General features: G+C 43.4%; 1 protein-coding gene across 2 annotated transcripts in view; it reads left to right on the forward strand.

The window, feature by feature from the left end:
• The window catches only part of LOC124615634 (zinc finger protein 474-like), a 266,097-nt gene extending 259,685 nt beyond the window's left edge, over nucleotides 1-6,412 (forward strand). For both annotated transcript variants that reach the window (XM_047143642.1, XM_047143643.1), the window contains one exon: nucleotides 6,049-6,412. In XM_047143642.1, the coding sequence (XP_046999598.1) occupies nucleotides 6,049-6,200 (152 nt within the window). In that variant the 3' untranslated portion in view covers nucleotides 6,201-6,412. The remainder of the gene's footprint in view (nucleotides 1-6,048) is intronic.
• Nucleotides 6,413-12,236: the final 5,824 nt, after the last annotated feature.

Consider the following 12,236-nt stretch of genomic DNA (forward strand, 5'->3'; position numbering starts at 1 on the left):
CATTGTAGCGCTAGCTTACGAGCGTGTATTTGAATCATTTTTGTATTAATTCCAGTGCCATTTTGACGGTGTCCTTGACTCCATTTCAATAAGTCATCTTCTAGTTTCGGCCATTTTGCATTCAGTGCTTCGTTACTTCGTAATTAGCCTACCAATCGCGAATGGTTTTTTCTGTTGGTGGAGGGCCAAAATGCCGCTCAGTTCCTGTGTCTTAATGTTCTTCTGCATATGCAATTACTTTCAATTTATAGCCCGCATCACATGAACGGCTTTTTATTTTTTGCTATTAAGAAACTAACTACTTGTGAATCCCTGCAACTCATGTTCATCACATCGATGCACTGCTGCTGCCAATTGAATCCAATGTTGACAGAGTCTTACAGTCCGTAAAATATGGTAAATAAAACTTTCCAAATTGTTGGTAGAACTGGAGTGAAATCAACGGTCTTTTTCGGACCGATTATTTTATGAACAAACATTCGTGAACTGCAGCAAAAATGTATCCTAATGAATGCACAAACGATGTGACATTGTGGATGCAGCAAGAATTGTCTCTAACAATTTAGTGATGGCGCAAAGAAGTCATTGTTGAAAGAGTGAGCACGTTAACTTATCAACTTGAACTTAGGTCGTACTTCTGTTTGTTGCATCATACAGCCGAGATTATAGATGTTTTCAGTGTGAAAATGTTGCGAGTGTAAAGGCGAAAATAGGGTGATTCGAAGTACAGCCTGGATGTTTGAGAATTGTGTCTCACATCAATTTCAAATGGAAAAATAAACATTAATAGTTAGTTCATTAGCTTTGTGTTTCACAGATCATTTTCCACAAATAATCCTAATGATGTGGAACGAGTAATTTTACATTCATATCCCAGATTATTTTCTAAATATGGCTGGATGCTGAAAATTAATGTTTGTTTTATTTTATTTTACTTTCTTGATTAATATTCAGATGTGAGTTAGCAATTCCTATCCATCACCTTTTACACATTGCAATAATAGAAATTCATCTACGGAATAGAAGCAATTGTGTAGAAGAAACTTTTACTTTGCTGTCTGTCAGACTTTTTATATTCACTGAATAAGTGATCAAAAATTTATGTTGCAGCGTTGTGCACCTTTTTTGTGCTAAAGACTACTTTAATGCAGAGTAGTGAATGTCATTTTTTTTCTTCTGGTATTGAAATTATGTACTTCGTTGTTCCTTTTTAAATGTAGTAGACTGTTTACAACTAACTTCATGAGGGAATAAATATACTGAGAAGCAGTAGTCAGAATGCCAAATTCCTTAAACAGATATCTACAAGATGATCGTGAGTGAGGACCACATACTGTTCTTAGAACGGAGCGTACGAAGTTCCCAAAGGATTACCTATAAACAGGGTTGTTGGTCGTAATGGTAAAACACAATGTCGTCACCCAATTTATAGTGCTAAAGGAGAAGAGTGGATGTTTCTTCAGAATTTCGTAAAATACGTGATCACATCATCTTGTCCTTAGACTTTCTTTGTATGTTAATTTGAAATTAATATTAAAATTTAATTATTATGCCACATTTATTTTTCAGTTATTGATAAAGTTTCACGCTAATCAAAGTCACCCTAGAGTCTTAAACAATCCACAACTACCAAATAACAGATAATATTTTTTAATTATTCAATCTACACTCCTGGAAATTGAAATAAGAACACCGTGAATTCATTGTCCCAGGAAGGGGAAACTTTATTGACACATTCCTGGGGTCAGATACATCACATGATCACACTGATAGAACCACAGGCACATAGACACAGGCAACAGAGCATGCACAATGTCGGCACTAGTACAGTGTATATCCACCTTTCGCAGCAATGCAGGCTGCTATTCTCCCATGGAGACGATCGTAGAGATGCTGGATGTAGTCCTGTGGAACGGCTTGCCATGCCATTTCCACCTGGCGCCTCAGTTGGACCAGCGTTCGTGCTGGACGTGCAGACCGCGTGAGACGACGCTTCATCCAGTCCCAAACATGCTCAATGGGGGACAGATCCGGAGATCTTGCTGGCCAGGGTAGTTGACTTACACCTTCTAGAGCACGTTGGGTGGCACGGGATACATGCGGACGTGCATTGTCCTGTTGGAACAGCAAGTTCCCTTGCCGGTCTAGGAATGGTAGAACGATGGGTTCGATGACGGTTTGGATGTACCGTGCACTATTCAGTGTCCCCTCGACGATCACCAGTGGTGTACGGCCAGTGTAGGAGATCGCTCCCCACACCATGATGCCGGGTGTTGGCCCTGTGTGCCTCGGTCGTATGCAGTCCTGATTGTGGCGTTCACCTGCACGGCGCCAAACACGCATACGACCATCATTGGCACCAAGGCAGAAGCGACTCTCATCGCTGAAGACGACACGTCTCCATTCGTCCCTCCATTCACGCCTGTCGCGACACCACTGGAGGCGGGCTGCACGATGTTGGGGCGTGAGCGGAAGACGGCCTAACGGTGTGCGGGACCGTAGCCCAGCTTCATGGAGACGGTTGCGAATGGTCCTCGCCGATACCCCAGGAGCAACAGTGTCCCTAATTTGCTGGGAAGTGGCGGTGCGGTCCCCTACGGCACTGCGTAGGATCCTACGATCTTGGCGTGCATCCGTGCGTCGCTGCGGTCCGGTCCCTGGTCGACGGGCACGTGCACCTTCCGCCGACCACTGGCGACAACATCGATGTACTGTGGAGACCTCACGCCCCACGTGTTGAGCAATTTGGCGGTACGTCCACCCGGCCTCCCGCATGCCCACTATACGCCCTCGCTCAAAGTCCGTCAACTGCACATACGGTTCACGTCCACGCTGTCGCGGCATGCTACCAGTGTTAAAGACTGCGATGGAGCTCCGTATGCCACGGCAAACTGGCTGACACTGACGGCGGCGGTGCACAAATGCTGCGCAGCTAGCGCCATTCGACGGCCAACACCGCGGTTCCTGGTGTGTCCGCTGTGCCGTGCGTGTGATCATTGCTTGTACAGCCCTCTCGCAGTGTCCGAAGCAAGTATGGTGGGTCTGACACACCGGTGTCAATGTGTTCTTTTTTCCATTTCCAGGAGTGTATTAGAGTAAAAGGTAATAAAAGCCAAAAATTTTAATACTACAGGTCAATACCCACACTTTAAAAGAAATGTTGTTGTTGTTGTTGCTGTTGTTGTTGTTGTGGTCTTCAGTCCTGAAAATGGTTTGATGCAGCTTTCCATGCTACTCTATCCTGTGCAAGCCTCTTCATCTCCCAGTACGTACTGCAGCCTACATCCTTCTGAATCTGCTTACTATATTCATTTCTTTGTATCCCCCTACGATTTTTACCCTCCACGCTTGCCTCCAGTGATCCCTTGATGACTCAGAATATATCCTACCAACCGATCCCTTCTTCTAGTCAGGCTGTACCACCAATTTCTCTTCTCCCGAATTCGGTTCAGTACCTCCTCATTAGTTACGTGATCTACCTATCTAATGTTCAACATTCTTCTGTAGCAGCACATTTCAAAAGCTTCTATTCTCTACTTGCCTACACTGTTTATTGTCCATGTTTCACTTCCATACCTGGCTATTCTCCGTACAAATATTTTCAGAAAGGACTTCCTGACTCTTAAATCTATACTCAATGTTAAGAAATTTCTTTTCTTGCCATTACCAGTCTACATTTTGTATCCTTTGTACTTCGACCATCATCAATTATTTTGATTCCCAAACAGCAAAACTCATTACTACTTTAAGTGTCTCATTTCCTAATCTAATTCCCTCAGCGTCACCTGATTTCATTCGACTGCATTCTATTATCCAATATAGGTACACTAATGTTATTAGTTTTTGGAATTATTTAAGTTTAAAGTCCAAAATCGCTTAACGCCGTTAACTTCTCGCCATTTGAGGTACTGCCAGCAATGCCCTCGACAGTCGTCGTGAACTACCTTGAGTGATCTGAACAGCTGCAGGGGAAATTCTCCCTGCGAGCAGCAAGGCTGCGGCACAAACTTACCCCAAGACGGACGCCTCGCCTATCCCAGTAGCCAAAAGTTTGAACGTCTCAGGACGACAGCTGTCAAAAGCTCGAGAGTTTCATCTCAGCTCACACGGTGACAACATATTAGCCGCTCCGAGTCCTTGGGCCCTATTCTGTACCGTTCATACCGATCGGTGCGCTAGGTTATCCTCGGTAGTGACGTCATTTTCGGTTATTTATCCGAAGTTGCTATTCTGTAAGCTTCTGAGACCTGTTAAGTCCTACCGCCGATCTTCCAACAGCTGAACTCAGAGGTGGTTAGTTTTTGGTATGGCCACTCGTTCGATTTGGTGTGATTTTTTTTACAGCTAGAATTTGTTATTTTAGAATTATTGAGTGCTTTTAGTTTCGGATTTAGTGTGATGTTTTACTCAAGGATCACCAGAATGCATCTGAGTGGAAAGTGATTTCATGATAGACCTTTTTCCTTTGTTAGAAATATGTTTTATGTTTTGTTACAGTAATGATTATAACATAAAAAACACTTTCGGTCAATATTCTCACGAAATAAATGTTATTTTTACGTAATTGAGAGTGTAAAAAATCATCAAATTTCCGAAGGTCGGCTGTGCTCACGTATATTGAATGAGTGTTAGTTGAAATTACCGATGACTTCGCGTATGCGTTTAAAACTCTTACGTAGCAATTGGAAGGAGCTTTGTGAAGACTGATAGTGGAAATCTTACCAAATTTCATGCATTTACGACCTACGCCCACATCATTCGGCAACAAAGTCAGCCTGCATCTCTGTCGATTAAAATTATCAAGAACAAAGCAGCGGCTGCAAGTGAGCTGTCGTAACCAAGTGGTTAAGTCTCTAAATTGTAGTGCTAAAATGGTCGTGCGGTAGCGTTCTCGCTTCCCACGCCCGGGTTCCCGGGTTCGATTCCCGGCGGGGTCAGAAATGAAAGGTGACGTTGCTTTGCTTGAAACAACTGACTGTAACATTTGTATTTTTTTGTCACAAATAATTCAACATTTTTTCCCCGAATACGTAGCTATTTCAGAGCGTGTGTCAGACAGGAATCTATTAGCAAACTTAAATTACTGCGAATGAAACTAGCACCAATCGTCTTTCTACTCTTGCTTGTTACAAGTATTTATCTGCGATCGAATCCTTAACAACAGTAGACAGAGATGAAAGATCCGCGCCATAACATTTTTAGACTATACTACCATATATGAAACATTTTGATTCATCAGATGCATGTTATGAACTATGACAAACTTCAATAGCTGCACTCACCACATGTTCTCGAAAAGGCGTTTTCTTAAATTTTGTTTTTAAGACCCAAATCATTGATGTATCATACAGGGAAGTAGGCTACTACATCGTTTGGATCTCTAGGAGAGAGTTACAACCACATTCTATGCATCTTCTTATTCTTTGACTCTCTCTTAAACAATTTTTTGGGTTCATGGAAGTATACCTCCATGAATTTTGAAGCAACTAAGAAACGACGGAAAAAAATGACGAATTCTTCAGGTGCTTTTATAGATGTGTTTGTGTGCTGTGGTACTACACACCATTCCTAACTCATATACTGTAACGTAAAACCCAAAACAAGACGTCGACGTGAATGAGAATAAAATGACTTAATGTGACATTTGTGGCAGTTTCCAGAACACAGCCAAATTATATATCGCTATTAATAATGCATAAAAACAGGGTCAGCGAAATTTGAACAGTACTACATACTCTAAATACACTTTTCGGTACTGCAAACAACAGCGTGCCCATGTCAGCTGCTAGCTACTTCAGGTTCGTGCCGCTGTGCGCGCTGCAGTGCGCACGTGCGGATCTGCGGTAGACTGCGTTTGACTGGAGGAGAACAGACAACAGCGTCTCGGTTCGCTAGAACCGTACAGCATCGTTTCTGAAATGCTTACAGAATAATGTGGGGGCTCTCCTTCGAAAACAATGTCACTCGGTGCGCTCGCCTGTCAGAGCGGCAGGAAGATAGAGAACAGGGCCCCAGTGAGCACACGGCTGGCGTTGCTTTCGGTTGCAGAGAGCGGCGGCCTCGACCTCGAGGCGACGGTGGAGGCGGCGTGGCAGTCGCACCTGCAGCAGCTGGTGCCGTGCCACGGCTGCGGCCGCACCTTCTACCCGGACCGGCTGGAGGTGCACCGGCGGGCCTGCAAGGGGCAGGGCCGGCGCTGAGCACTCGGTGGCGTGTCCAGTAGTGTCTGGCAAACTGGAGACTGTGTCGTCGTAGCCGTCTGTAACCACTAACTCCAGAGTGTTGTGCGTGGTAACCTAGTTCGATACAATTACCTGTGTTAACGATTAACATTTAATAACCTGTGTGAGAAATTGAAAAGGACTTCTTAAATTTCCAAAAAACGTGAAATAAATTTTTTTAAAAATTGGTATACTGTTTATTTCTTTGCATAGCGTGGCAGTGTTGACTTTTACAGGAGACGTGGCTCTATAGTGACCCACCAGCGTGTTACCTAAACACATCCCAGGCTACAGTTCAGTTTCAACTACCTCATTATGTTTCTTTTTCTTTAATTTTATAGGCCTTTAGCTTACACCACACAGCTAGCTTATTCTTTCATAAAATGCAAGAAAATTACTGTTAGAATATTTGTTTGCGCGCGCGCGCACACACACATACACACACACACACACACACACACACACACACACACACAAACAAACACATTGTAGAGAGAACATATACAGTTGTAGATTGACCAATATAGTATAATCATCGTTACAGAACACTTTTTTACAGTCCATTGTCTGTGATACGTTGGTCTTAGGTGTGGATACCTGCGGTAACAGTGCATCGATACAACTAGATGAAAATGCTGTGACCCTTGTAACCTCCTCCTCACTTATCGACCTTAATGACAGTGAAAAATTAAACCGCGTGTACCTAATGGAAATTTGGGAAAAGCAATCGTCACCGAAGTTAATCTGTCGGTAAAGAGGGAGGAAAGGGCTACATCTAAATGAAAGGAAAAATGCAAATGAAACTGGTGGAAATTAATTTTGAAAAGGGGTAAAGTTAATAAAGAAAGTAAATGTGCGGCCGTTACGTTAACAATTAACTAGCGTTAATTAGATGTTTGAGATTTGGGGGAAATTACGGTCGCCAGTCCTATGGACAATTACTATAGTAACTGAAAAAGAAAGGTTATTACACATATAATTAGCGCTAGAAGCGTGGCAACTGAAAGTTGACACGTGTAGTGTGAAAACTGAAAGTTTGTCAGAAGTAATAAATTTCGCTACACTCTGACTTAATTTAGCAAAAGAATTAACAAAACTGGAAAATTGAAAGTTAATTTAGTGACTGAAATTAATAGTGAGCTTTGTTTCTCAAGCACATCGAAATTCAGTAAAATACGGTTAGTCTTGGGCTATCTCAACAATCATTTCAAAAGCCACTTGAATCTGCGCGATTTAGAAATAAGAGATTTAACTTTGAACTTGAATTAAATGATTCTGAACAATTAACAATAGTAAAATTTAGTACGTACCAAGCTGAGCTGCAGTCATAGGTAAGCTAAAATATGGTAACAAAACTCGCACTCTTAATTTGTGCTTGTGTAATCTAAATATTGTAGCCAGCTATGAATACCTTAACTGAACTTTGAAATTAAAGCAGTGAAATCGAATGATATTACTTTAATGCTGGCGTTTGAATTTCAACGACACTCGGGTTCATTCCGGAAAAGGAAGGGACCCTGCTTGGTAATGCAATTGGGACAATGAGCAACAAAGGTTCATGCTACGTTGCTGTAATTTAGTGAGAAAAATTTAACTGTTTGAAAAGCTGAGGTCTGCCATACAGTTCTAAAACTTTACGTGCTACCAGTCTTCCTTGTTGGTTGATTGAAGGTTTGAAGTCGTCGATCGAGGAGGTGGCGACAGTCACTCATTGTCGGCCGTCGCTGCTGCAGAAGCTGGATGTTGGCGCGCCTTCTTCTCGACACGGTCACCAGGCGAAACGGGCTCTTGATGTGCGCCAGCTAACGCTTCCCGCCCGCGACACCATGTCAGAGTCTAACATAGCCAGTCGAGCGCAATTACATGCTGCCAAACCCCGAAAGCGCGGCAACTCGCGGGAGCGTCACACAACACCCCTGCTCAACCGCACTACTCCAGCCAGACCCTCTCTGCCCGCGCTCCACGCGGCCGAGTTCACATTACCAAAGATCCTAAACACTTTGGTTCTCCACACGACCTATCGATGTATTCGTTCGATAGCATAGTTTTCCCTAGGCAAGACCCAGCGTAAAAATACAAATAGTATTTACAAAACAAACCAATTATACATCGACATAAATGCATGTATATACAAATAGTAAAACAATTACAATATACAAAGACACAGAAACGTCATATCTTCAGGTAACAAAATAAGGAAAAAAATTTATAGTACAATAGATGGAAATAGGAGGATATGCATTTCCGGCGTTACACCCTGTGTTACTAACAAAGCTGTCATGCAGGTTGGCAACGGATGTCCAGGCTGCAAAAGTTCTTGTAAAAGTATCGTAGTATTTCCATGCAGTCTGAGACACCCAAATAAAAGCTAATCTGTCAGGTCCCCAGAGGATTTAATTAACAAAATGACATAGCTATTCATAATGTAAAGGTTCAGCCAGTATTTCTTACGCTGACGCCGTGCGGTGCAACCCGAAGTTCCACAGACACGGAAGGGAAAGTCACACAGTACAAATAGCGTGAGCTAGTAAACACGTCGAGGATACGAACAGCGCGTCTCTCGGACGTTGGAGGGCGAGAAGGAACTTTCCGCCCCGGGACTCTGCCGGACATATCGAAACCCATATAGGTCCACAGCGACGAAATGTCCGGGAAGACCGAAAAATAAGTTAGAGAAAGCGAATGCGAGAGCTGCATCCGAGCAGGGCAGACCTTCGAAATGGGGATTTAAGGGCATCCACGAGCAGCAAGAAGCAGAGTCGTCGCAGAAGTTGAAGAGGACACAAGCAGACGAGGCCCGGCAGCATCGAGAAGGTAGCAGCCGCTACTGATGAGTCTATAGTAACTGCAACTACGAGGAGACGGTGATGCTCTGGTGGACGTAACTACAACTGTCAGTTAAGTAGAAGTTTTGCATTGGAATAGTTTTGAACACGGACAGTTTGTCTATGTCTCAAGTAGCCTCTACAGTTAGTTTCACCAATAGAAGGAACAAGACACTGGCTGGTGCTTGTCTCCTGTGAGATAGGACAATGGTCCATTATTTAAACGAAGAGTGAATTCAAAGGTGGTAGTTCTCGTGAGTAGTCGTTTCCGACATAGAGTGAGAAGTGGAGATTCTGGCTGAATCTACAGAAGTGTACAGGGTAAGGGAAGGGTCTGACACCTCACATGCCCTTTGTGATATTAGTTCAATAAATTGCGTTAAAGGAGAAATCTCACCTTACTGTTCTGACAGTTCAGTTCTGCCAATTCCCCCCTTGTGCCCGCTACCAATTGAAAGTACTGTCTAATGTATCTACACCTCCTACACGCCCCTACACAGTCCAGGGGATTCTACTCCCTCTCACCTCCGTAATAAAGGCTAGTTAAAGGGAACCACAAACCCATAATTGTCGCCGGCCGCGGTGGCCGTGCGGTTCTAGGCGCTGCAGTCCGGAACCGCGCGACCGCAACTGTCGCAGGTTCGAATGCTGCCTCGGGCATGGATGTGTGTGATGTCCTTAGGTTAGTTAGGTTTAAGTAGTTCTCAGTTCTAAGGGACTCATGACCTAAGATGTTAAGTCCCATAGTACTCAGAGCCATTTGAACCATAATTGTCATCAACGTCCCGATTGCGCCACGCAGGCTCAACCAACTCTATATTGGTATCCGGGAGCTGTGCCGGGACGTGACAAATCTGTATCCTCTTCCTCAAGACAAAGTGGCTCTAAGCACTATGGGACTTAACATCTGAGGTCATCAGTCCCCTAGAACTTAGAACTACTTAAACCTAACTAACCTAAGGACATCACACACATCCATGCCCGAGGCAGGATTCGAACCTGCGACCGTAGCAGAAGCGCGTTTCCGGACTGAAGCGCCTAGTCTTCGCAAGAGCAGTAAGGTGTGTGGGTACGATGTGCAGTCTTTCAAAATGTTTACAGAAACATCCGTCGCCAAATTTGAGACTCCCTATAAAAGAGACGAGGTGCCAAGACACTGAATGTATGTGGGATTTCGTGATGTGGGGGACTGACAGGTGAATTATTGTGTACTTCTTGCCTTTGCATGTTATCGTTTTCGCCCATTCCCGTCTTCAGTCTTCTGTCCTGCCTCTTTGCAGTACACGTCGGTAATCTGCTTATTGGGGCTGCAGTCCAGTAGAATGTCCTGTCGCGAAAACTTCTTTAGCTGAGCAGTCAACGGCTTCATCGCCAATGATCCCAGAGAGTGATTATACCCAACAAAGTTAACGGTATGGTCTTCATAACGCATAGATTCTAGGACTTTTATAATCCTGTATAAACTGGTATTTTCATTCAAACAGGTCTTAAATTTTTTTAAGTTCTGTTAGTGTACATAATGAGTCACTGAATAGGCAAACTTGAGAGGCTGTCATGCACAAGCAGAAATGTAGTGTTTCTAGTAGAGTTACAGGCTCCATCAGCCATGACACTTTTCCCTATTGGTAATTTGAATAGCCCAGACTTCTGCAGGCATGGTATGTCGTATGTCCTTACAGCAAAGTCACTAGTTTGGGAGCCATCAGTACAGATATAGATTGGCTTTGGATGCCGTCTTAAAAACTGCTCATCATGTTGCTTACTGTTGTTCCTCAAATGGTGAAATGAACTGCATGGTGCTGATGCTCTGTATAGTATTATGAAAAGACTTTGCGCAAATAATTAATTGAAGCCACACTTTCTCACAATGACAAGGACAATGTCAGAGCGATTACAAATGATTGAAGCAGTTTCATTATTGCACCACAGCTTTTTCTGATGTAATGTAGAGCTTTGCAGCAATACACAGAACTCATTAAGTTCCTTTTACAAGTGCTCAGTGTGTTCCTCCTTACACACATAAGTAGAAAGCCGCGACAGAAGTGAACTACGGAAGACCGTTCCTTAGAATTCGTTCCTCGCTCCTTCCGTTCATCTTGGTGAACCGTTCCCGTGGACCGGTTAGTTCGTAAATGACCCATCTCTTAATCTACACCAGGGACGGCCAGGATTTCGGCTCACAGTCTGCGCTCGGGCACCAGTATCAATGGGCTCAGCCTCACTGCACATTTCCCCCCACTGCCGTGCCACGCTGTCGTGAGATTGTGAGGGGGAAGAGGGGAAAACTGCGAATGCGCTGCACTCAAATGGCAGTGCAGATGCACTACATATGACTTAGTTTTTTGTTAGACATTTCGCAATAACACGTATCAAAAACAAAACAAATTTTCAGCAATATTTAATTATTATTGGCACAGTGAACATATAATTTTTATCTGTTACAAACTGGTGACTTACAGACAAAAGCATGCAATTTCACAGATGTTCGCACTCAAGTTCCCATGTAATCATGACTATTTAGTTTCGTAATCAAAAAAACTTCTTCTGTACACACATGTCTGTCCATTGTAGCACTTTTTCAACCTCAGTATGGAGACGTGGAAACTCTACCTGAGGAAAGCAAACACAGACATCACAGACAGTTTTAACATGAAGGGGATTTGTCTTTAAAACGAGAATTGCATTGCAGATCAATCAGTTGCATAAGAAATGTACAGGGGAGCTTTCAACTGAAAGGGCAAACCACCCCAAAAACAGATATAAGATTGGCAGTGTCCTCAAAACGTTTAGGAAATCATCCTTGTAATTCTTTCAAGGCCACAATGAATTCTTCAAACCTCGCGTTTTATTAACGCCACTGAGCTTGGGGAATTGGACTGTGTTTGTCAGAATGTGTCCCCGCTAGAACACGATTTTCTTTTTAAATGCATATCCATCAAATCAGAAATCTGTTTCTCACCTTGCAGTGTCTCGCTATGGGCAGTGTGCACTCTAGCCCACTTAAAATGCAAGGTCTGCAATCCATTCTGGATTTTCGTCCCTGCACTTCTTTTTGCTTCATACATTCAACAATAGCGAGTTTTAAATCGTCAAACATCGTTCCAAGCCTGCACCCTGACTTAACCAAAGCACTCCGAGGTAATATATAAAGTCTACATACTCTTCGTTCGGTTCCATCAAAAACTGTTGC

The sequence above is a fragment of the Schistocerca americana genome, chromosome 5, assembly GCF_021461395.2.
Source record: "Schistocerca americana isolate TAMUIC-IGC-003095 chromosome 5, iqSchAmer2.1, whole genome shotgun sequence".
In the NCBI taxonomy this organism is placed as follows: domain Eukaryota; kingdom Metazoa; phylum Arthropoda; class Insecta; order Orthoptera; family Acrididae; genus Schistocerca; species Schistocerca americana.